This window comes from Diabrotica undecimpunctata, chromosome 7 (assembly GCF_040954645.1).
Source record: "Diabrotica undecimpunctata isolate CICGRU chromosome 7, icDiaUnde3, whole genome shotgun sequence".
In the NCBI taxonomy this organism is placed as follows: domain Eukaryota; kingdom Metazoa; phylum Arthropoda; class Insecta; order Coleoptera; family Chrysomelidae; genus Diabrotica; species Diabrotica undecimpunctata.
In genome coordinates, this window is record NC_092809.1 from 73043639 (window position 1) to 73067893 (window position 24255).

The following is a 24255-nucleotide window of genomic DNA, read 5'->3' on the forward strand; positions in this document are numbered from 1 at the left end:
CGAGAGGAGTATGCCAGAATTGTCAACAACATCCACTAATTGGATAGGGCACCATAAGAAGAAGAAGAATATTTACAGACTTTTCGGATTTGGTACTTTGTGTCCGCCGATTTGCACACTATCACATAATTTACTCACTGCATATTAACATCATTCTCATCTCTATCATCGCTATCACTTTCATTAGTGTCACTGTCATCCGTCACATTTATTACCACAGGATCAATATCGTCCATCAACCCGTCAATAACCCAAAATTTTTGCTCTTCCTTAATCGAAAGTTTACAATAGTTTTTGCAGATTTCCACTATTCCACTATACCAAATGCATTTCTTATTAATTGTTCCATAGCGGCGGTCTTAAACTCTGTGTTCTTAAAGTCCGAGGCAATATGTCTTTTTATGTATGTGTTTACATCAATCTTTCTTTGTATGTGTTTACAACTTCCATAAGCTCTGATTTTAAATAATCTTCTTCAAAAAAGATATCTTTCTCTAACAACCATATCTTAATTTGATCTTTATTAAAGGCTTGTGTAGGAATCACTTCTTCTCTCCTCATGTGGTACAAAGCGTTGTCCATCACCACAACAATTTTCTCTGGAAGATTAGGAAGCAGCTTTTCCTTAAACCATTGTTTAAATATAGGACCATCCATCTCATCATGATAGTCCGCTGAGTTTTTTTAGCTAAAAACCAAAAAGCAGCACCTTCTACAAAGCCCAATTCGCTACAGACATGCACTATAACAAATAGGGGGCCTCGTTGTGTCGGCTGTTTTAGGCCTGTTGACAACCCCTTAACAAATGCGTCCGTGGTTAAAGTCACTGAGAGGTTCTTCCATTCTTTGGAAACACTATGTCCAACATTCATTCAAGTTTCGTCCAAATAAAGGACGGTGTATCCTTGAGAACGAAATTTTTTTATCTCACGCAAATACTGATGCCTCCATTTAAAATATCTTCAATCATGCTTGACTTTACTCCTCGTTTGAAAAAACAAAGTTCATTTCATGGAGTATTCTCCACATTGTTGTGCGTGACATGTTTGCTAAATCTTATGTCTTTTTTAACTAGTGCAAAAACTTTGTTCAATCTCAGCGGTAAATTTTTAAAGAAAAAACTATGCACGATGGCACGTAGTTGCGTACGAACTACTGCATCGTAAGTGAACTTTCTGCTGTTCACTCTACTTTTGGTACATTTTCTATGGGCCTTAGTCCTCCTTCCGCAGCTTCTTTGCTTATTTTAGAAATAGTACTAAAACTTACTCCCGTCGTAGCACTTACTTTATCGGTTAGACTTCTTTCACCACTTCTTAAATTTAGATGATAATTAAATACATTTAAAACAATTTGTTTTGCACGGATGTCCAAGATATTCCCTTGGCTTAATTTTTGAATTTCCATTTTCAATTAACATTTAACTGCAAAGTCAGAATAATTACTAAAGAACCGCAAAGCCGTATTATCATTATGTAGTCAGAGAACGACATAAAATCGCTGACATACGCACACCGTATTATTTTAAATTGCAATTAGTAATTAAATATATGCAAAGTGGTCCGTTTAATTGCTTATCTTTAATAGCATGATTTAGCTAAGAAATATTTTCTACTGATTTCCATGATTCATGGCATATGGTATTCTCACATAAAAACAACTAGACTGTCGTTACTATAATTAAAATAATATAAAATAAAATTGTCTTTTGTAAATACTATTTATTTAATTAAAATCATTTTCCCTACTTTTCATCTCTTGTTTCACATGGGCATTTTTGGTCAATTACGTTAAAAACATTAATTTTAATTCATGTCTGTGGAAACGAAAATACAAATAATACAACCCTGAATCGTGCTTGAGTTTATCGTGGCATCGCTGCGCTTCTATCGTCCTTAAGAAATACCTGGTCTAAATGGCCCTATCTCCGCAATGTTATTTTCTTAACGTGGAATGCTCTATAGTTAATTGTAGACATCTCTTACCTCTTAAGTTTCATTACATTTCGTTTCTATTTTTCTGTTTTTACAACTAGTTTTCTCCCTTTTATTTTTCCACAAGGTCTAATACGCATATGAAGATCCATAATGTCAATTATTTACAATTAAACAGCTTTGCGAAATTTGCAGTTTACAACTTGGTATTTTTAGCACTTAAATAACAAACAGTGCTCCCTGTCGCATGTGTGCCTTCTTAATGATGTATGCTAGTGTAATTGTCATGTGCACATATGACGTGTCATGTGACTCAAACAATGTAAGCGATTGGCCAATTGCAATTATACAGTTATGCAACTGACATAGGCTCACAAATACAGAGTTTTGCATCTGACTCAAGATTTTAAATGCCTATTTCGTAGCAAATACCTGACTTTGTAGCTGAATTTCTACAATATAACTAATCACAAATATTATTCGGTTGAGGCTTAAATAAGGGACTAGCACCACTTTACTATGTTTTACCCTTAGATTATAGATGTCTAAATTTTAAGGATTTACTTAAGTTAAGTTTAAACAAACAACTTAGAAGATACATAAATTAGTTACCGAAATAATAGACTTATTTTGAGTTTAAAAAAGTAAATAAATAGAGCAGAATACTTCTACCAACCGTGTGGAAAAGTTTAAACCGACTTGTAAATATGTGAATTACCTATTAGATAATATTATTATACTAATAAACTATTAAGTATGACAAAAGAATCATATTATACTTACATAAAAGATATTAAGTTTGTATTCTCATGATTATTGATGTTGAAATCTGAAACAAAAAAAATTCTTTAAAATCGAGAAATTTTACAAGTGTATGACTTAATTTTAAGTCTTTTCTTTATATTGCTCTCAAGATATTTTCTTGTATCGTTTTACTATTATTGATTATCTTTAATGGTAATTAACCATAATTTAAGAATAAAACATTTACTTTAACGTTTTTATTTCCACTTTGAAAATATTTCTCACAATAAAATCATAAGATTAATTCAATAATAATAAACGAAAATAAACAACAATAAACGAATTTACACTGCCCTACATCAGGGGTGTATTATGTATAAATGCTGTATATTTGCCAATAAATCTTGAGTTAACGACTTAGCTTACTTACATACTTAGTCCTAAGCCTTTCTACCGTTAGGTGTAAGGCTGGTGGGGTTAAGTTTTGCACTGTTCTCTCCATGCTATCCGATTTTGTGTTAGATTTCGTGCACTTTCTCATGTCAATCCTTTCTTCTCAACTTCTTTTCTGATTTTGTCTACCTACCTAACTCTTGGTCTTCCTCGTTTGTTTTTCCCTTGCACTCTCGTTTCAAACACTCGTTTTGTTAATCTTTCATTCGACATTCTACACACGTGCCCGAACCATCTTAGTTGCCACTCTACTATTTTGTTCGTTTATTGGTTCTAGTTTTAGGTTTTGTCTGATTGTTTCGTTTCGTATTTTGTCTGGCCTCTTTCTGTTTGTTTTTCCTCAGGAACCTCATTTCCATAGCATTCACTCGAGATTTTTGTCTCCCAGTCAATGTACATGACTCGCTATTATACATGATTGTAAGTCTAACTACTGATTTAACGACTGCCGTTTTTACCGTCTCCGGTATTTCTTTTTTTCCCAAAAATGTTGTTTTCATAGTGTTAAATAAGCTTCCTGTTCGTCCCATTCTCTCATTTATTTCCATGTCTTGTTTACCGTTTGATTCAATTATTACTCCTAGGTATTTAAAATGTTCCACTTGTTCTAGTTGTTTTCCGTTTAATTGTATTGCGTGTGTCTTTCTCTTATTTGAAATTATCATTGTTTTTGTTTTCTCTGTATTTATCTTCATATTTATGTTTGACAGTTCTTCTTCTAGGATTTCAAGGTTGTTCTGTAAGTCTTCTCTATTTTCTGCTATTAAAACCATGTCGTCTGCAAACAGAAGCTCTGATAGTTGAGTCTGTTTCATTTGCCAGTATCCTAATGTTAGTTTTCTCATTCTTCTCTTGGCTTTCTTTATTGCTTCATCCAGTACCACTGAGAACAGCAGTAGGCTCAACACGCATCCCTGTTTAACGCCTTGACTTGTAGTAAATTCTTCGGATTCCTCGTTGTTGGTTCTGACCGTATTTGTAATATTATTGTACATATCCTTTATAACATCAATTGTTATCCTGTCAACTCCTCTTTCCTTTAATGTCCTTCATACATCCTTTCTTTGTATTCTGTCAAACGTCTTTTCCAGATCAATAAAGCATATATGTATTTCTCTATTTTGATTGATTACTTTCTCACTTATTTGTCTTATTGTGAATATGTGCTCTTGCATGCTTCTGTCCTTCGTGAATCCACATTGTGTATCTTCCATAGTTGGTTCTTTTTGGGTTGTTATTCTTGTTTCTATTATTCTTGCGAATATCTTCCCAGGAATACCTGATATAGTAATACATGGGTAATTATTACAGTTTCTCTTGTCGCCCTTTTTGTGTATTGGCAGTATAATGTCTTTCTTCCAGTAATGTGGTTTTTCTGCTCTCTTTATGATGCCATTCATTAGTTCTTTCATGCTGTCCACTACCTCTATTCCCATGAATTTTATCTAATGCCTAATTTAACTCTTTCAATTTCCTTTTCTAGTTCCTCTGTTGTTAAAGGTTCTACTTTTTGTTCTTCATTTATTTCTTGTATCTCCACTATCTTGTCTACGTCTGTATGAGTTAGCTCTTTGAAATGTTCTCTCCAGCTTTCCATTATTTGGTTTTCTTCTGTTATTACCTTTCCATTCTTATCTTTTATATTCGGCATTATGTGTTCTTTCTTTTGTCTGAGCTGTTTTAATGCGCCATAGAACAGTTTTTGATTTTCTCTATAATTATTTGTCATTTTTAGTCCAAACTTTTCCCATGACTTTTCTTTTTCTGCTTTCACAGCTATTTTAACCTCTTTTCTTTATATGCTTCATAATCTTGAGGGCGCTTTGTACTTAGATATCCTTTCCATTTTTCTTTTTTGTTCTTTACTTTCCTTCGTATTTCGTCCGTCCACCATTCAGTTCTCCTTATGCTATTATTTGCTATTTTTGTCTTCCCGCAAGTTTCCTCAGCAGCTATGATTAAGCTGGTCTTGATATTTTCCCACTTTTCTTCTATACTTGCAGTTTTTGCCCTACCTTTCAAAATATTGTCTAATTTTTCTTGGAATATCTTCTTATATCTTTCTTCTTTTAATTTATAGCTTTTCACTTTTTCATTTACTACCTTTCTCCTCTTTTCTTTCTTCTCCTTTGCTGTTCTCATTCTCATTATTACTAGATGATGATCACTGCCAATCTCTGAGCCTCTTTTTACTTTCGTGTCTTGTACTCTTTTCCATTTGTTGCTACTTTCCAAAAAGTAATCTATGATTGATTTTTCATTTCTGCTTTCTTGTACTCTCGTGTATTTGTGTACTTTTTTATGTTTAAATTTTGTATTTGTTATAACAAGTTTATTCTCCATACATATTTCTATTATTCTTTCACTATTTTTGTTTAGTATTTCTTCTCCTTCTTTTTCCATGCATTCCTCAATTTCATTGTTATTATTTCCGACTCTACCGTTTAGATCTCCCATTACAATTATATTTTCTTCCCCATTGTCAATTTGCATTTGGAGCTCCTCGAAAAATGTATCCTTCTCTTCCTTTTTTGCATCTTCATTTACTCCGTAGGCTGTTATTATTGTCCATATTTTCTCGACTATCAGTTTCATTTTCAGCGATAATATCCTCTGGTTAACATATGTTTCTTCTATAACGTATTGTAGTCTATGTGCAATTATTATCCCTACGCCTTCTTTTGCTCTCTCCTTTGCATCAGCTCCTACCCAAAATAACTAATATCCTTTGTGTATCTTCTTAAGACTTCTTTCTTTCATTTTCGTTTCCGTTATTCCTAATATTTCTATTTTTTGTCTGATCATTTCTTCTACAAGTTCTACCTCTTTTCCATTGATGCTTCTTACGTTCCATTGTCCCATTTTTATCTCTCCTTTTTTCTGCGGTATATCTTTCATCTTCTTTCTATTTTTATCCTTGTTTACCTTTGCATCGTGCTTTTTCCTATCGTTATTCCTATTCGTCGCCCTGGTCGTCATTGTCAGATCCTTTCCGTTGCTTTGGTCGTTATCAATATTCTTTTTGCGGGTGTAGTTTTCTAGTTTTTTGGATGTTTTTCCAGTTCCTTTTTTATTTTGTTTCATCTTCATTCTTCTTGGTTTACTAACACCTTGTTGTAACCAATTTTGACGTCTTTGCCTTTCTCTTTTTCGTTTTTTGCAAAATTTCTTAGGTGTTTCTGCTTTTCTTTCTCTTCTCCAGTCACGTCATCATTGATGAATACTTTCTCTCCTACGACGTTTTTTAGTTTATATTTTTTTGCCATAATCTCGTGTTTTTCCTCTTCATTTCTTAGTTCTATTACGCATGTATTCTCGCCTATTTTTTTTACTGTTGTTGGTGTAATATCAATTTGAAGATGTTTATTAAAAAGTCCTTTTATTCTTTCTTTTAGGCTGCTTGGTTCATTTGTATCCATTTTTAGACCATTTATTACAATGTTGTTTTTTCTTCTATTTTTTTCGATTATTTTGACTGCTTTTTTTATTTCTTGTAACTCTCTACTTATTTCTGAATTCGCTTTTCTTATATATATCCTGATTTTCTTTTTTTAATTATTCTTTTTCTACTGTCAGTTTTAGTAGAGCTTCATTTGTTTTGTTTTGTTGGTCTTTAATTTCTCTTATTTCAGTTTTTATTTCTTTCTGTTCTTGCTTCATATCTTTTTGAGTTGTGTTCATTTCTTTCATCATTATTAATAACTGGTCTAATTTCTCAGATTCAGTTGTTTGGCGTTTTGTAGGAATTCTTGGTGTTTTTTTGCTGTTTACAAAAAAATATATATTTTCCCTTTTCTTTTTCTCCCTTCATCTGTAGAGTATTCATCGCTGTCCATTTTTACATTATTTTCCTTGGACTTTTCTTGTTATTTCGCTGTTTATCTCCTTCCCTGTCCTACACCGCGAAACGAGTTGTCAACCAGTCAACACGTCGAATCTCCGACCGTTATCGGTGTTTATATGTGGGTCACTTCTACCGAGTTACTTTTCGTTGTAAGTCTCGTTTTCCGAGTTTTCTTACAGCCGAAAATTAAAACGATATTTATTCACCAACGCTACTTTGCCGTCGATTTTAGTGTGTGGACATCTTTGTTGTAGCGAACCGTAATTACTGTTTGGCACAAAAACGTTACAATATAAAAAGTTAATATGTTAAAGTTGATAATACTAAAAAACTTTTACTTTAACCATTTTAACATTAAATAATAATTTAAGAATTTTAAACTTTTTTCTTAATTATATGAATTGTGTTATATTTCTGAACCGCCTTTATCTCCAACTCTTCTTTGCATGTATAGGTATAGCGTCTGCCAGATTTTGACGTGACAACGTCTTAAATTAGGTTGTGGCTCGGAGTCACTCATGAAAAAGTGTAACGCCCGCTCACGTCTGTTACGATGAGTCACCGAACGAGAGAGAGGCCCGCCGGACCGGCGAATGCCTTGCGTCTCTCTCCCACTCAAACATGATCGGTCCGCTGCGCGCGCAGCACTAGAGAATTAGGCGCGTTGAATCGGTGCGTGCTTGTGTCTCTGGGAAAAGACGTTGTCACGTAAAATCTTCGCCCGTAAAACCGACTTTACAGGCAACCGATTTTTTTTTAATTTAAATATAAAGTTTACATACCCAAATTCACAATTTTTCCGAGAGAGCACTTTTAAACCTACTTGCTTGTAACATGTGACCACACACTCCAACGACTTAGCTACTGACCCTATATTAAGTTTTCAGTTGATCAGCGTGTGTTTTTTTGATTATGTATTGTTTAAACCTGTCCTATTTTTATTTAGATACTCTGTGTTATGAATGAAAACTTTTTCACTCGTTGCCCCATAAACTTTTCATTTTTTATATTTCCATAGTCCTCACAGGTCATTTTATAATTATGAAAATAAGAGTCCATATCAGGTCTTAGTAAAATTAATGATAATAACTTCTTAAGAAACACTCTTCTATATTTTTGAGGATTGTTGACATTTCAGCATTGTCAAGAATTTTGCTATTACATAAAACCTGTTTGGCTTGTCCAAAAATGTTCAGGAGTTGAATAAATACTACCATTGGATATCTTCGTGTTTTTCGCGGTACTGAATTGGACATCGTATCAATTGTAACTACGTATTATGTGCAATATAGTCCAAAATTATAACTGGTTTTCTTGTTTAGGATTTGTTGCGGAATTACTATGTATGATCGTTAAGATATTCATAGCTTTATTGGTTTTTAGTATACAAAAGAAAACTAGCTTATTTTGAAAATTTCAAAGTGAACTATCCAATTGATGTGCTTTTAATAGGTAAAATCTTTGAACAAAGTTCAATAATAATAACACTTTTTAATATTAACTCTTATTATTCAGGTAACATCCAAACAGCCTTAAGTCACACAAAAAGTCACACAAAAATCAAAGTTGAGTTAGATGTGCCAATGCAGTGTTCTGTTGCAGCCAAAGTGGTTTATTTATCTGATTCGACCAACAAAATATTACCAATGGTAAAAGCATGTTAAAAATCACCTTTACATGCAAAACAATTATTTTTTACCATACTGGTCCATACTAACCAGCTTATTTCCAAGCAACCAATAGGAGCTCTGCAATTGCCACTCAGCTGACCCAGTGAGTCTTACACATTTGGGGTTATGTGAGGGTTTATTGTCAAAGTATTTAATTATTAGTATTAGCATTAGTAATAACGTTAATATTTAAAGGATGATGGATGGGGCAGAATAGAAGTGTAAGTGTTGGTGAAGGTAATAAAGGGACTAGAAAGAAAAGAATTCCAAAAAAAAAGGAAAAGTGAACGAATTACCAGGATGTAGCTCCTAAAAGAGTTCTTGTTTTTGTACCGTTTAAGCACAACGATAAACGTCTCTAAACTGTAAAAATTAGGCCTATTTACATCAACGCTTTCAAAGAAGAGTTTTATAAAGTTCCAGACACGAAAAGTCAAGACAATATAATTCCCAGTCTGATTCATATAACATAAATCAAAAGACATGGGCCTAGGTCGGTAAACAAAAACAAAAACAACAAACCTGAACCTAAGCGAAAGCACTCAATGTACAACTTTTTTCCAACTGTCTCTGGTGCTAAAACTTTTGTATATTTAAAACCCTTTCGCACTATTATTGGTATTAGAGAAACTACAATAAAATCATACAGCAAACCAAAAACGTGCTTTTTGGGTTTGCTATTAAAGGGAAAAAAGAAAAATAGGTACCAAAAATAAGAACTATCTGAAGAAGAAAAGTGATAAGGGTACATAAGAAAACTCAGAGGAAATGAATCACATTTGAAAAGCAGTTGCGAAAAAATCCCATAATTTTAATTTTACTTCCTCTTGATTTTCATAATAATTAATCCGTCTTTGCAATCTATCTATCAATCAATATTTAACTGAGTAATCTTGTAGCAGCTCATAGTAAACATTGCTTAATATAAGTGTTTACTATATTCATTTATTTATTTATTTATTAATATAGGAATCACCCCATTACAAAAAAAATATATGTTAACATACAGTATAAAAATCAGTCTCTGTAATTGCTTACAAACTACGTGAAATTAGAATATTAATTATAAATAAAACAAAATATTAATTATATATGAAAAAAGATAAATTAAAATAAACAAACAAGTACCTATCACTTGTCAAGCTCTTTTTATCCGACTTTTAAATGAAGTCAAGGAGACACCAAATATTTCTAAATTGTTTTTAGTTCTAATTTTCAGTGTTTGCTCAATGAGGGAGTGAGGCATAATTTGTACGGTGAAAAAGTATATAAAACAGATCAACATTTCTAAGACTTTTGTGCGGAACATATAAACTTATAGATTGGAAAAGTTCAGGACAACAAATTAAACCATTTATTAATTTAAACACAAATACTAAATCAGAGTTATCTCGTCAGGTCTTTAATAAATTTATGTTAAGTTATTTTTTATTTGTATGCACAATATCTTAAAAATTTGTTTAGTAATCTTTCCAATATAGTAGAATGAGTTTGGTAGTGTGGAGACCATACAATAGATGCATATTCTACTTTAGATACGACCAAAGCATAATAAACCATTCTTAAAGCCCAAACAGATAGTCTCAGATAGTTGCGAATGATAAAACCTGAAGATTTTAATAAATTAACTGTGACATCATTTATATGTTGCACAAAACGCAGGAGAGTACGAGTGCTGAACGAAACGTAAGACAATTCAGTGTCACTAATTGTATAACAAATATCATATTTTTTAAAACCTCCATAAAAACTCATATATAGTCCGTCCCAAACCCTTCTTTCAGTGCTTCATAGTTAATCGAATTCTCTCTAACGCATTAAGCTAGAAGTGACAGAAAAAAAAACGTAAGTCTGTGATTATTATACATAGAACTTAGAAAATTATGTATCGTCCACGGGTATTTGCATATTAAAGCCAATTGTACTTACGGATGTATAATTGGTTAGAGTTTAGAATACGCTAAATAGATATCCAATCAATGATGCGCATAAATATAATTTGACGCAGATGGTCTCGACCGTGACAGTACTTTCACAATGTCAACTGATAAAATAATAATTGTCATTCCAGGTTAGTATGTTCAGACATTCTACAGTGAAACTTTAATTTTGTATTTATTGTCATAAAAATATTTTAAATATGCCGAGATATACCCAGAAGGAACAAAGACTAATATTAAAAATATTAAATTATTTTCAATTAGAAAAAGAGACTGGGACAACTTTATTACCAGTTTCTGCTGTTCATTGACCAATAACTATGAGCATGTTATTAGAACTCGTGTATACAAAATGTTTAGTGAAGGTTTGTATCAAAATATAGTTTGTCATAACCGACTGAAATATCACTAGCGTCTTTAAATTTTTTCTTGATCATTTTAGGCCAACATGTTACCCTTCATACCAAAAATACCAAATTCAAGTTTAACTAAACACTCTTTAGTAGAATGGTTAAAAGGGAGACATATACGTGTTTCAACAACCATGATGAAATTTGAATTATTGGAGATGGTAAATCTTATCTAATAAAGCACTTTCCTTGGAATGTATAGAATAGGAATTATGACAAACTGCCGTTCCAATATAATTCGCAATAAAAATTTTTATACAGGACGGGACCTTTAATATGTAAATTAAAAAACAATTTTGAATTGTTAGTTTTTATTCTATTTAAAAAAAAATAACCTTTTCACATTTAACCGATTACGATCCTGCAACTGTCAGAGTTAACTAAAATGTCATGCAATAATTCTCGACATTCTTAAAATCCTATATGACGTCAAAATTAGTGACGCACTGAAAGAAGGGTTTGGGACAGACTGTAGCAGCACTTAGCAACATTTAAGGCAAAATATTATTTTCACGCCAATACTCAACAGGTCTGAATATTTGTGAATTAAAGTTATGTCGTTATTTTAATCTACAGATTTAAATAATTTTAAATCATTTGCAAACATTAAGAAATCGCAGTTTCTAAAACATTAAGGATAAAATGTTGTTAAAAATATATTTGACGGATATTGAAAAATTAGATATAAAAAGATTGTTGTTTTCCTTTACTTCCTAATTATTATTATTTAATATTAATTATTAATATGGCGAGTAAAATATTGAAAAAAATTGACTGATACAGTTTGCAATATGTTGTCCAGTTGTTGCTATAACATTACTATAATACATAATATCTGGTAAATCATTTGATGCTTTGTTATTATTTACACTGCCAAAAGTGCTTGGAATTATTGATTAAATAAATATTTATACAATCTTCTAAGTTCTGAGAAAATCACATAATCCTTGTGATAACAGTAAGCCAACTAATTTTTGAGCAATTTTTTTTTGTACAACTAAATAACGTAAGTAAGTAAATAACTAAACTAGAAGTTTTAAATCAGTTTACTAGTACAAACAATGATAATGACATATTAAATATGTTGTAAAACTTTGTTAGAGCATCATCAACATTTGACAAATTCAAATGGTCTTCCAAATGTAGCATTGAAAGAACGTTATTGAGATCTTCATAGTCAGTATTTACAAAATCATGATAAAATTCAGTATATTCTAATGACTTACCTTTACGTTCACATAAACCAATATTGTAAGTGTAACTTATGTGATGATAACTATTTTTAAAAATCGGATCTAAAGCTTTTGCCACTTGTAAATCACAAATATTCGTAAATACTAAGTCTAAGACACATTTCTCTTATTTGAAATATTCATAATTTGGAAAAAATTCAAGAAACCATAAAACTCAGCTAAGTACAATGCATGTGAACTGCTGCAGGATGCAGGATACCTGATTCATTTTTATCCCATGAAGCTTAAGGAAGATTAAAGTCGCCGAATATATATATATATATATATATATATATATATATATATATGTTTGTTTTGAGGTTTCCGCGGGAGCTATATGTGCTGTCACTATTTTTCCGGGATTGACTCCGCGTTGTAAAATGCTGGTTTTCTTGAAAACCATTGTTTTGGCGACGTTTCGGCAAGGTCTCACTTGCCATTCTCAAGCCTGGTGGATCTACTTCTCGTCGTTACTCGATTAGTACTGGTCGACTGGGCATTTCGGCGCTCGTTTAAATACTCTCTCGGCGGCGCGCGGGCTCTTGTGATTGGTCCTGCCTGTGTGCGAGTGGGCGGGGCCTTGTCTGGCGGTCTCGCTGTTTGTTTTTTCTGTGCGTTAACTGAAGTTGAATTTTTTTGGACGGTTCTTTGCAGAGCTGGTTTCCATGTTGTTGGTAGTCTTTGGGCATCATCTCGAGTGTTTAGGTTATTTGGATATTTTTCTATTTCTATGGCTTCCCTGATTATTCGCTTGGTTTTGTGTTCGATGTTCGCTAGCATTGTTGTCTGTTCTAGATCGATTGTGTGTCCTGTTGTTAGGGCATGTTGTGCAAGGGAAGATGTCTTTTCTTGCTTTGCAATAGCGTTTCGATGTTCTTCTCGTCTTACTTGAATTCTTCGATTAGTCTGTCCGATGTAGGATTTGTCGCAGTCTCCACAGGGAATCTTGTACACTCCTTGGTTTTCTAGTGGGATTTTGGTTTTTGCGGAGTTAAGCATATTAGAAATTTTCTTATCCGTGTTGAATATTGTCTCTATTTTATGTTTTCTTAGGACTCTACTGATTTTTTCCGTAGTGCCCTTCACGTACGGTAAAATCGTCTTAGCAATAGGTTTTTCTTTTTCTTCTGTTGATTCTTTGCTTTTTCCTCCTTGTGATTTTTGTGCCTTTTCAATTGTGTACGTGGTGAAGCCATTTTTTCTTAATGCTGTTTTGACCGTTTTCATTTCTTTGTTCCTGTGTTCTTCATCTGTTAATCTTTCTGATCTTATAGTCAGGGTTTTGATGACTGACTGCAGTTGTGCAGGATGGTGGTGTGAGTCAGCGTGTAGATATCTGTCGGTGTGTGTTGGTTTTCTGTATACCGTGTATCCTAAAGTTCCATCTGTTTTCTTGATTATTAAAACATCCAAAAACGGTAGCTGTTGGTCTTTCTCTAGTTCCATAGTAAACTGAATTTTGGGGTGGATGGTGTTAATGTGATTTAGGAATGTATTTAGTTTTTCTTCCCCATGTGTCCAGATAATGAAGGTGTCGTCCACGTATCTCAACCATAGTTTCGGTTTATACTCTGCCGTTGTTATTGCTCGTATTTCTATTTCTTGCATAAACAGATTTGCTATCACCGGTGACAGTGGTGAACCCATGGGTGCTCCCTCGACTTGTTTGTACCTTTGGTCTTTGTATATGAAATATGTGTTGTTGAGGCAGTGTCTCGTTAGGTTTAGTGTATCCGGTGGTATTGGGTATTTTTTTCCTATAATCTCTAACGATTCTTCTACTGGGACGTTAGTAAAAAGTGACACCACGTCAAAACTCACTAGCAAATGTCCCGGGTCAAGAGTCACGTCCTTTATACGCTCGATGAAGTGGCCTGCGTTCTTGACGTAAGAATCCGCTTCCTCTGCGTACGGTTGTAACTGATTGGCTAAGAACTTTGCGAGCGGCTGTGTGGGTGATCCGATTGAACTAACTATTGGTCGTAGTGGCATCCCAACTTTATGAACTTTTGGTAAACCGTAGAGCTTAGGGCACCTAGATGATTTTTCGCGTGGAATCAGCTTGGGCTGATCCTCCTTTTTTATGTTTGAAACTTTGATCTTGGCCTTCGTTGTTTTTTCTAGATACGTTGTTGGATCTGTGGCAATTTTTTCGTATGCTGTGTCGTTTAGAAGATCTGTTAATTTTTTGTCGTAGTCATCTATATTCATTACTACCGTGGCGTTACCTTTGTCCGCTGGAAGGACGATTATTTCTTTGTTTTTCTGCAAATCTCGCAACGCCTCTTTTTCCTCACGTGTTAAATTTCTTTTTGGTGGTTTGGCTGTCCGTAATATCTGCGATACGTCTTGGCGTATGATCTCAGCTGTTTCCGGAGGTATATTGGTAATGGAACTTTCTACTTCGCTGATAATGTTTTCAACAGGGATTCGTGCGGGTGCTACGGCGAAATTAAATCCTTTTGACAGAACACTCGTTGTGGCCTCATTTAATTCGAGATTCGAAAAATTGTAGACCAATTTGTGTGTTTCCGTCGGTGGTGTTTCCTTTTTTCTCGGTCTTTGTTCGGCTGTTAGACTATTGAACTTTTTCAGTTGTTTTATTTTTGTTAAGTCGGCGTTTGTCTCTGCTCGAAAGTTGGATAGTGTTTCCAGTGTATTCCATAGTATTGGATGTAAACTATTACTTAGAACTAGGTGTAGCTCTAGTAATTCTGAATTGACTTTGTCGATATCCCGCCTGGTGTCATGGATAGCTTCCCTAATAAGTGCAAAACTGGCCCTTCTTAAGATGTTTTTAGTTTTATAAGTCTTTTTATGAAACGTAAGCTTCATGCTTTTAGGAATTATGTCCTCGTCGCGGCAGCGTTCTAAAAAAGTGAGATTACACAAAAGTGTGCTTCGTTTGGATCGTAGTTTTTCGTATCGTCTGATGTCTGGTAGAAATTCCTTCCCGTAAAGGTTAACCTTTACGGGAAGGAATTTCTACCAGACATCAGACGATACGAAAAACTACGATCCAAACGAAGCACACTTTTGTGTAATCTCACTTTTTTAGAACGCTGCCGCGACGAGGACATAATTCCTAAAAGCATGAAGCTTACGTTTCATAAAAAGACTTATAAAACTAAAAACATCTTAAGAAGGGCCAGTTTTGCACTTATTAGGGAAGCTATCCATGACACCAGGCGGGATATCGACAAAGTCAATTCAGAATTACTAGAGCTACACCTAGTTCTAAGTAATAGTTTACATCCAATACTATGGAATACACTGGAAACACTATCCAACTTTCGAGCAGAGACAAACGCCGACTTAACAAAAATAAAACAACTGAAAAAGTTCAATAGTCTAACAGCCGAACAAAGACCGAGAAAAAAGGAAACACCACCGACGGAAACACACAAATTGGTCTACAATTTTTCGAATCTCGAATTAAATGAGGCCACAACGAGTGTTCTGTCAAAAGGATTTAATTTCGCCGTAGCACCCGCACGAATCCCTGTTGAAAACATTATCAGCGAAGTAGAAAGTTCCATTACCAATATACCTCCGGAAACAGCTGAGATCATACGCCAAGACGTATCGCAGATATTACGGACAGCCAAACCACCAAAAAGAAATTTAACACGTGAGGAAAAAGAGGCGTTGCGAGATTTGCAGAAAAACAAAGAAATAATCGTCCTTCCAGCGGACAAAGGTAACGCCACGGTAGTAATGAATATAGATGACTACGACAAAAAATTAACAGATCTTCTAAACGACACAGCATACGAAAAAATTGCCACAGATCCAACAACGTATCTAGAAAAAACAACGAAGGCCAAGATCAAAGTTTCAAACATAAAAAAGGAGGATCAGCCCAAGCTGATTCCACGCGAAAAATCATCTAGGTGCCCTAAGCTCTACGGTTTACCAAAAGTTCATAAAGTTGGGATGCCACTACGACCAATAGTTAGTTCAATCGGATCACCCACACAGCCGCTCGCAAAGTTCTTAGCCAATCAGTTACAACCGTACGCAGAGGAAGCGGATTCTTACGTCAAGAACGCAGGCCACTTCATCGAGCGTATAAAGGACGTGACTCTTGACCCGGGACATTTGCTAGTGAGTTTTGACGTGGTGTCACTTTTTACTAACGTCCCAGTAGAAGAATCGTTAGAGATTATAGGAAAAAAATACCCAATACCACCGGATACACTAAACCTAACGAGACACTGCCTCAACAACACATATTTCATATACAAAGACCAAAGGTACAAACAAGTCGAGGGAGCACCCATGGGTTCACCACTGTCACCGGTGATAGCAAATCTGTTTATGCAAGAAATAGAAATACGAGCAATAACAACGGCAGAGTATAAACCGAAACTATGGTTGAGATACGTGGACGACACCTTCATTATCTGGACACATGGGGAAGAAAAACTAAATACATTCCTAAATCACATTAACACCATCCACCCCAAAATTCAGTTTACTATGGAACTAGAGAAAGACCAACAGCTACCGTTTTTGGATGTTTTAATAATCAAGAAAACAGATGGAACTTTAGGATACACGGTATACAGAAAACCAACACACACCGACAGATATCTACACGCTGACTCACACCACCATCCTGCACAACTGCAGTCAGTCATCAAAACCCTGACTATAAGATCAGAAAGATTAACAGATGAAGAACACAGGAACAAAGAAATGAAAACGGTCAAAACAGCATTAAGAAAAAATGGCTTCACCACGTACACAATTGAAAAGGCACAAAAATCACAAGGAGGAAAAAGCAAAGAATCAACAGAAGAAAAAGAAAAACCTATTGCTAAGACGATTTTACCGTACGTGAAGGGCACTACGGAAAAAATCAGTAGAGTCCTAAGAAAACATAAAATAGAGACAATATTCAACACGGATAAGAAAATTTCTAATATGCTTAACTCCGCAAAAACCAAAATCCCACTAGAAAACCAAGGAGTGTACAAGATTCCCTGTGGAGACTGCGACAAATCCTACATCGGACAGACTAATCGAAGAATTCAAGTAAGACGAGAAGAACATCGAAACGCTATTGCAAAGCAAGAAAAGACATCTTCCCTTGCACAACATGCCCTAACAACAGGACACACAATCGATCTAGAACAGACAACAATGCTAGCGAACATCGAACACAAAACCAAGCGAATAATCAGGGAAGCCATAGAAATAGAAAAATATCCAAATAACCTAAACACTCGAGATGATGCCCAAAGACTACCAACAACATGGAAACCAGCTCTGCAAAGAACCGTCCAAAAAAATTCAACTTCAGTTAACGCACAGAAAAAACAAACAGCGAGACCGCCAGACAAGGCCCCGCCCACTCGCACACAGGCAGGACCAATCACAAGAGCCCGCGCGCCGCCGAGAGAGTATTTAAACGAGCGCCGAAATGCCCAGTCGACCAGTACTAATCGAGTAACGACGAGAAGTAGATCCACCAGGCTTGAGAATGGCAAGTGAGACCTTGCCGAAACGTCGCCAAAACAATGGTTTTCAAGAAAACCAGCATTTTACAACGCGGAGTCAATCCCGGAAAAATAGTGACAGCATATATATATATATATATATATATATATTGTTATGATGTATTGTTTGTGAATGATGAGCAATGAGTGTTTTTTTTTTATAATATAGGGTTTTTATCGCGGTTCTCAAAGAATTAGTTTGTAAGTACTTTTTTAAATTATCTTTATTATATCTATTATGAAACACACATATATATCTAACCTAGCCAATGTAAATTTAAAATAAACTATCTTTAAATTAAAATTCTTATGAAACTAATTAAATTCTATAGACAATGTAAAATTTAAACAAACTATCTTCAAAATTGAAATTGTTATGACACTAACTAAATTATATTAACAAAATTTTGTACCTTTCTGTCACTGAATGCCTAAATGAACTGTTTTCTACTATATAGATTCTAATCACCACTCAATGTCTTCGTGCTTCGGTTATCCTTGTTTTTGTGAAATTTCTTTTTCCAATTATCAGTTTCCACCAATTTAAAATATATTTCTTCTTAAGCATTTATAAACCACCAAGCATACCAGCAAACAGCATTTATATTTATTCTTCTTTTCAATATACCAATATCCAATCACCAAATATATTATATATTTATTCTTCTTTTCAATATACCAATATCCAATCACCAAATAAATTATATAATTTTAATATTCAATTAATACTTCTTTCATTATACAATCACCATTTATACATAACATAATTTTTAATCTTCAATAATATTTTCTTTATACTGTTTCTTAATCTTCATTTAACTCACTATATTGAACAATTGGACCTTCTGACTGACTGATTGACTGACTCTAACTAACTTTCATACTAAAACTGGCCTCATAGTAACTGTAACTCATAACTGATGCCTTGAATCCAAATCACCGGGTATTTATATCTTTTTCCATGTTCCAGAACCATCTGGTAAGAAATTATGTTCGATTTGTTCCATTAAACACATGTCTGAATTTTCTGGAAACAGTATATGTTCGATCCACAGACATAACCATTATTCCAGAATGTTCCACCGTAAACAAAGGTCAAATTCTGCATTCTGGAGAATTCGTTAATTTTCTATTGATAATTTTGTTGACATTTAGGCTTTTCAGATCAGAATATACACTTAAATCAGTAACTATATATAAATTAAACATTTTAAACTAACATATTATTATAACCCCACTTTATATTCCTAATTATGAATTTCTATCTGTCACTTTAAAGAGTATTTTTGGTTGCCTAGTCACATGGCTCACTTAAATATATCTACAATATTATAATTATTAAAATACAACTTTTTACAATTATTATATGCTAATTTCTTAAAAATGCCCTCACATAAATAATTTTTATTAAATTCTTCAGTATATAACTTCTTAAAATAACCAAATACTTTTTATATCTAATATTATCTAGTATATAATTTATAAATTATTTTCTTTAAACACCAATCATCTCAATATATATATATATATATATATATATATATATATATATATATATATATATATATATATATATATATATATATATATATATTTAACGTGATTATTTCGACCAAAAAACAATTTATAAATATGTTGGAAATATGTGGTCTATATTAAATAAAAAAAATCTTTGTTTTTTCTAAAGCTCAATATTTCGCCATTTATTTGATGGCTTCATCGGGAGTAACTGTAAAAAACAAACATTTCAAAACACTGAAGTACACTTAGATTTACAATACTTACAGAAATTAAAAGATTATACACATAAATAAAATTGAATACTAACATAACATTATTGTTGATAAAACTGTACATTTAATAAAATGCATGTTAAAATTTAAAATATCTTTGAGCACGTTCGTTAACAATAAATAAGATGGAACAAGTAAAAATTATTTCAAAATGCAAAAAATAACAATGTAAGAAAACATTAGAGGAATAGTATTTCTTTAATTAATCATTAAGGCTAGATGGTATGATTAATCATTAAGGTGAGTGTAGTTTTAAATTTTGTTTAATATGTTGCAATATATGTTGCTTAATTGCCCCGTGTCTGTTTTATAATTTAAAGTTTGTTTATTTTTGTTAATGTGGTACATCTCCAAAAATAACCTACTTTTGTAATTTTCAGTCTGTGCCAAAATACGAGTATTGTTGTAGTCTAACAGATGACCGGTGTTTTTGTAGTGCTCGACAACTGCGCAAGGATTTTTTCCTAAGCGGCAATCACTTTTATGCTGTGTGATACGTTGTTTTAGCCACTGCGATGTATGGCCAATGTAGCTTTTTTCACATACTAGACACGGTATTTCATATACCACATTACTCCTATATAGGGTTGGTACTGGGTCTTTAATTTTAGAAAAAAGTTGTTTGCTATTTATGGTATTGTATTTAGCTATATTAATATTGGAAACATCTTTAAATATGGATACGACAGACTGGGTTAGACCGTTAATAAAGGGGAGTTGTTTGTACTTGATTGACTCATTGTTAGAATCAAGGACAGGACCATCATAGAAATTACTGCTGTAAATGAGTTTTTTTAAAATATGTTTAGGATAGCCGTTGTTTTGAAAAATTTTGTATAATATGTCCAGATTTTTTTGTATCAAATTATCATCGACAATGGACATTACCCTGTGTTTCATACCCAATACTGTATTATATTTTTGACGAGTGGTGTGGTTTGAAAAGTAATTCATATACCTTCCCGATGCTGTTGGCTTTTGGTACCAATCCAATGTCAGAATATTGTCATTTGTTCTTATTACCTTTGTGTCTAAAAATGGTATACTAAGATCTGTCTCGGTTTCAATTGTGAACTGAAGATGTTCATTAAATGAATTAAAAATGTTTAATGTGGTATTGATGTGATAAGATGGAACTGCACATATGATGTCATCGACATATTTATATATAAATGGTAATTCGAAAGGTAATTGTGTGATCACATTGTCTAAGAGATGATCAGTTACAATAGTAGCAAGGATGGGATTAATCGGGGAACCCATAGGTGTTCCAAAAATTTGGGAGTAAAATTTTTCATTGAAACTGAAATAAGTGTTATTAAAAATGAACCTGAGAATTAGTAAAAAATTACCTTTTGATAATGTCGTGTAGTCTTTTATAAGGTTCCAATTTGTTTCTATAATGTCCGTGACCATATTTAATGGAATGTTTGTAAATAAAGAAACTACATCCAAAGAAATCAAAACATAATCTTTTGGTAACCGCATTCCCCTAACAGCATCGACAAAGGTAAATGTGTCCTTAGAATTATAATTATTGCGATATTCAAAGGCATCATTTAATATATCAGCAAGAAATTTAGAAATGTTGTACGTAGTGGACTTTAAAGAACTTACAATAGGCCTGAGAGGAACGTCCAATTTATGGATTTTAGGCAAACAATAAAGTTTAGGAAAACATGAGTCCTAGATTGTTAACTTTTTTGCAACTTGCTCAGTAAGTTGATGTTGGTTTTTTAATGTTTTTATTAAGTCATTATATTTTTTCTGTATCACTGTAGTAGGGTCTTTGTCCAAACGAATATATGTCGATCTGTCGTTTAACAACGTTAATGTTTTGTCGATATAATCCTGTTTGTTCATAGCTACCGTACATCCACCTTTGTCAGATTGTAAAATATATATGTCTGAATGCAACTTCAAATATTTTTGAACATATTTAAACGTTTTGTTTAATGTTGTGGGGGGTTTAGATGTTGAATTGTGTAGATAATTAGTTACTACATTTGTTACTTGTGCCCTAAGTAGATCCTTGGATTCAACTGTCACCTCATCGATGATATTTTCTACATCTGCTAAAAAAATATATAACTTAAAATCTGGGGGTGTACACTCAACACTGAATTTCGGACCAAGAGAAAGAAAATCAGACACTTCTTTTGGAAAGTCAACGCTCGACAAGTTTTTAAACCATTTGTCATTGTTTAAAAATAAGTGGTTAGAAAATAAGTTATTAGTTAGATGTTCAAACTTTTTTATGTTAGTAAGCTTGACTTGGTTGAAAACATTGGAAAAACTATTCTTTAACCTTTGTTCATATTCAGTTAATATGGTGTTAGGAACAAATTGTTGTAACTCACACTTAATTTTATTAATATCACTTTTCGCATTTGAAACATTAATACAAGTTATTTTTATTTCTAAATTCAATGTTTTCTTATGGATCTCATTAATGAATTTATCTACTTTATTATTTAAAAAATTGTCATTACCTGCGTATAATAAGCTTCTTAGATTAAAAACACAGTTACGAACATTTTTTAATAATATAGGGTTTTTATCGCGGTTCTCAAAGAATTAGTTTGTAAGTACTTTTTTAAATTATCTTTATTATATCTATTATGAAACACACATATATATCTAAAATAGCCAATGTAAATTTAAAATAGACTATCTTTAAATTAAAATTCTTATGAAACTAATTAAATTCTATAGACAATGTAAAATTTAAACAAACTATCTTCAAAATTGAATTTACTATTTAAAGAATTAAATTCGAGAACATTGAACAACATAACATTGTTTAGATTTTATAATACTCTCGTTTATCTCTATAAACATTTTCGTGTAAGAATTTTTCATTGGCACATTTAAGTATCTCTACATCAACCATAAAATCTGTAACCATAGACTTCAAAATTGGTACTAACAATAAATCTTGCTCACAATCCTCACAGAAATAATTAAGTTTCCTAGTATCTGCTGTTAATTAAAGACATCTCACTTCACTGCGCAAATAATATATGTAAAGTCCGTTTACATCGATCACACTTACTTTCTGCCGCATCTTTTTTGCATATTAAGCATTTGCACGTATTTGAATACTCAACAGAATGTTAACTGTAAACCCTTTAAAAAAGATAGTAAGTCACGTCACTGGTATATGGTAATTACTTATCTATCACTAACAATTTGTTCTAATTGCTTCTAGTTTTTGTTTCAAAGAAAAACTAAAGATATAAATCTCTCATGTCAGTTATTGCAATTTACAAACAATTGACAATTTACAACAAATTGTTTTTTCAAAAAAAAAAAGATGTCTTCATATACCTTGTACTAATTATGCATATCTTGATATAATTTTATATATTAATATAATAACACTTACTTTCAAAACAACAGTTTTTTCGTAGAAATTGCTAATGTAATCATTGCAGGTTGATTGATTTTAAATTATTCAGGGAACATTTTTTTGACGTGACAACGTCTTAAATTAGGTTGTGGCTCGGAGTCATTTAAGAAAAAGTGTAACGCCCGCTCACGTCTGTTACAGTGAGTCACCGAACGAGAGAGAGGCCCGCCGGACCGGCGAATGCCTTGCGTCTCTCTCCCACTCAAACATGATCGGTCCGCTGCGCGCGGCACTAGAGAATTAGGCGCGTTGAATCGCTAAAGTTGAAAATCGTTGAAAGTATCGTCAGCTGTGTCTGTAGTGAAAATGTGGAGTGCTTACAGTGTCCTATTTTAGGGGGAACCACCAGTATCAGATATAATTTTAGGAAATTACCTAGGGACCTATATTCTTTTATAATATTGCTATGGATTTATCCATTTAATATTGAGCAATGATTGCAAACATTCTTTATAGTTTAAACTTCAATAAAAATTATTAACTGTGTCTAAAGACATATATGATATGAGGTATTGTACCCAAGAGTATTAAGTATAATGAATATACATAAAAACATAATTTTGTTTTCTTAGGATTTAACATTTTGTCAGCACATTATCTCAAATTCACACTTAAATCAATATGTTTTTACTATTAGGTCTGTTGAATGTTCTTTACACAAAATTTAGTCTATACTTCATATTTATTAAAGGCGGTAAAATATACATTACAATTCAGTTGTTTATAAACCACTTTCAAAGGATAAAGAACCTTTTAAGCTTTGTTTATATTATTTTGTGTATATTAATTGAGTTAATTGGAGTAGCCCCCTTTGATACAAAAATACAGTCAATTTATGGATATTTCAAGGTGACAATCTAAAAAAAGCTGATTTCCTCCCATGCATTTTATTAGAAACACTTGAAATTTAAAAAAAATTTAAAAATCGTAAGATGTAAGACCTTAATCGTGAGATCGTGAGATTTGTCTTCAATTCGTGAGTAGATTCGTCATTTACAACAACTACAACAATGAAGGTAAATAATTGTACACTAATATTTCGTTATAAGCTCCACATGCTTCCCACATAAAGACATACACAAAATGACGTGGATCTCACCAGATGGAACCACAACCAATCAAATTGACCATGTGATGATAGACAAAAGGGCAGCCAGTAGTATCTCTGATGTGAGAACACGACGAGGAGCATGCTGTGGATCAGACCATCTTTTACTGCAAACCAAATTTAGGTGCAGAGTTAACAGAGAAAGAAACGAAAGACAACAAAGAACAAACAAACTAGACCTGGAAAAACTGAAGACTCAGGAATGTAGAGA

General features: G+C 33.0%; 3 protein-coding genes across 3 annotated transcripts in view; 1 reads left to right on the forward strand and 2 right to left on the reverse strand.

The window, feature by feature from the left end:
- The window catches only part of LOC140445484 (octopamine receptor beta-2R-like), an 853944-nt gene extending 851181 nt beyond the window's left edge, over positions 1 to 2763 (reverse strand). Inside the window, exon 1 of the mRNA XM_072537530.1 lies at positions 2718 to 2763. The gene's annotated coding sequence lies outside the window, so the exon portion shown is untranslated. The remainder of the gene's footprint in view (positions 1 to 2717) is intronic.
- Positions 412 to 15062, reverse strand: LOC140446452 (uncharacterized). Its single transcript, XM_072539006.1, has 2 exons — positions 13593 to 15062; positions 412 to 624 (listed from the first exon to the last, which is right to left on the reverse strand). Exons 1-2 carry the CDS (start codon positions 15060 to 15062, stop codon positions 412 to 414), a joined length of 1683 nt encoding a protein of 560 aa, XP_072395107.1.
- A 258-nt stretch (positions 15063 to 15320) lies between these two features.
- On the forward strand, positions 15321 to 21190 carry LOC140446453 (uncharacterized). The gene is made up of 2 exons (XM_072539007.1): positions 15321 to 16790; positions 21077 to 21190. The coding sequence occupies exons 1-2, from the start codon at positions 15321 to 15323 to the stop codon at positions 21188 to 21190; spliced, it is 1584 nt and encodes a 527-aa protein (XP_072395108.1).
- Positions 21191 to 24255: the final 3065 nt, after the last annotated feature.

What these genes read in the sequence shown, in the direction of transcription:
- LOC140446452 (XM_072539006.1), bottom strand. Translation starts at nt 15,062, where the DNA reads ATGAAGCTTACGTTTCATAAAAAGACTTATAAAACTAAAAACATCTTA. An exon ending in ATGGAACTTTAGGATACACG is followed by an intron (nt 625 to 13,592) that starts GTATACAGAAAA and finishes CAATGGTTTAAG; the next exon opens with GAAAAGCTGCTTCCTAATCT.
- LOC140446453 (XM_072539007.1), top strand. Translation starts at nt 15,321, where the DNA reads ATGAAGCTTACGTTTCATAAAAAGACTTATAAAACTAAAAACATCTTA. An exon ending in ATGGAACTTTAGGATACACG is followed by an intron (nt 16,791 to 21,076) that starts GTATACAGAAAA and finishes CGATATTCAAAG; the next exon opens with GCATCATTTAATATATCAGC.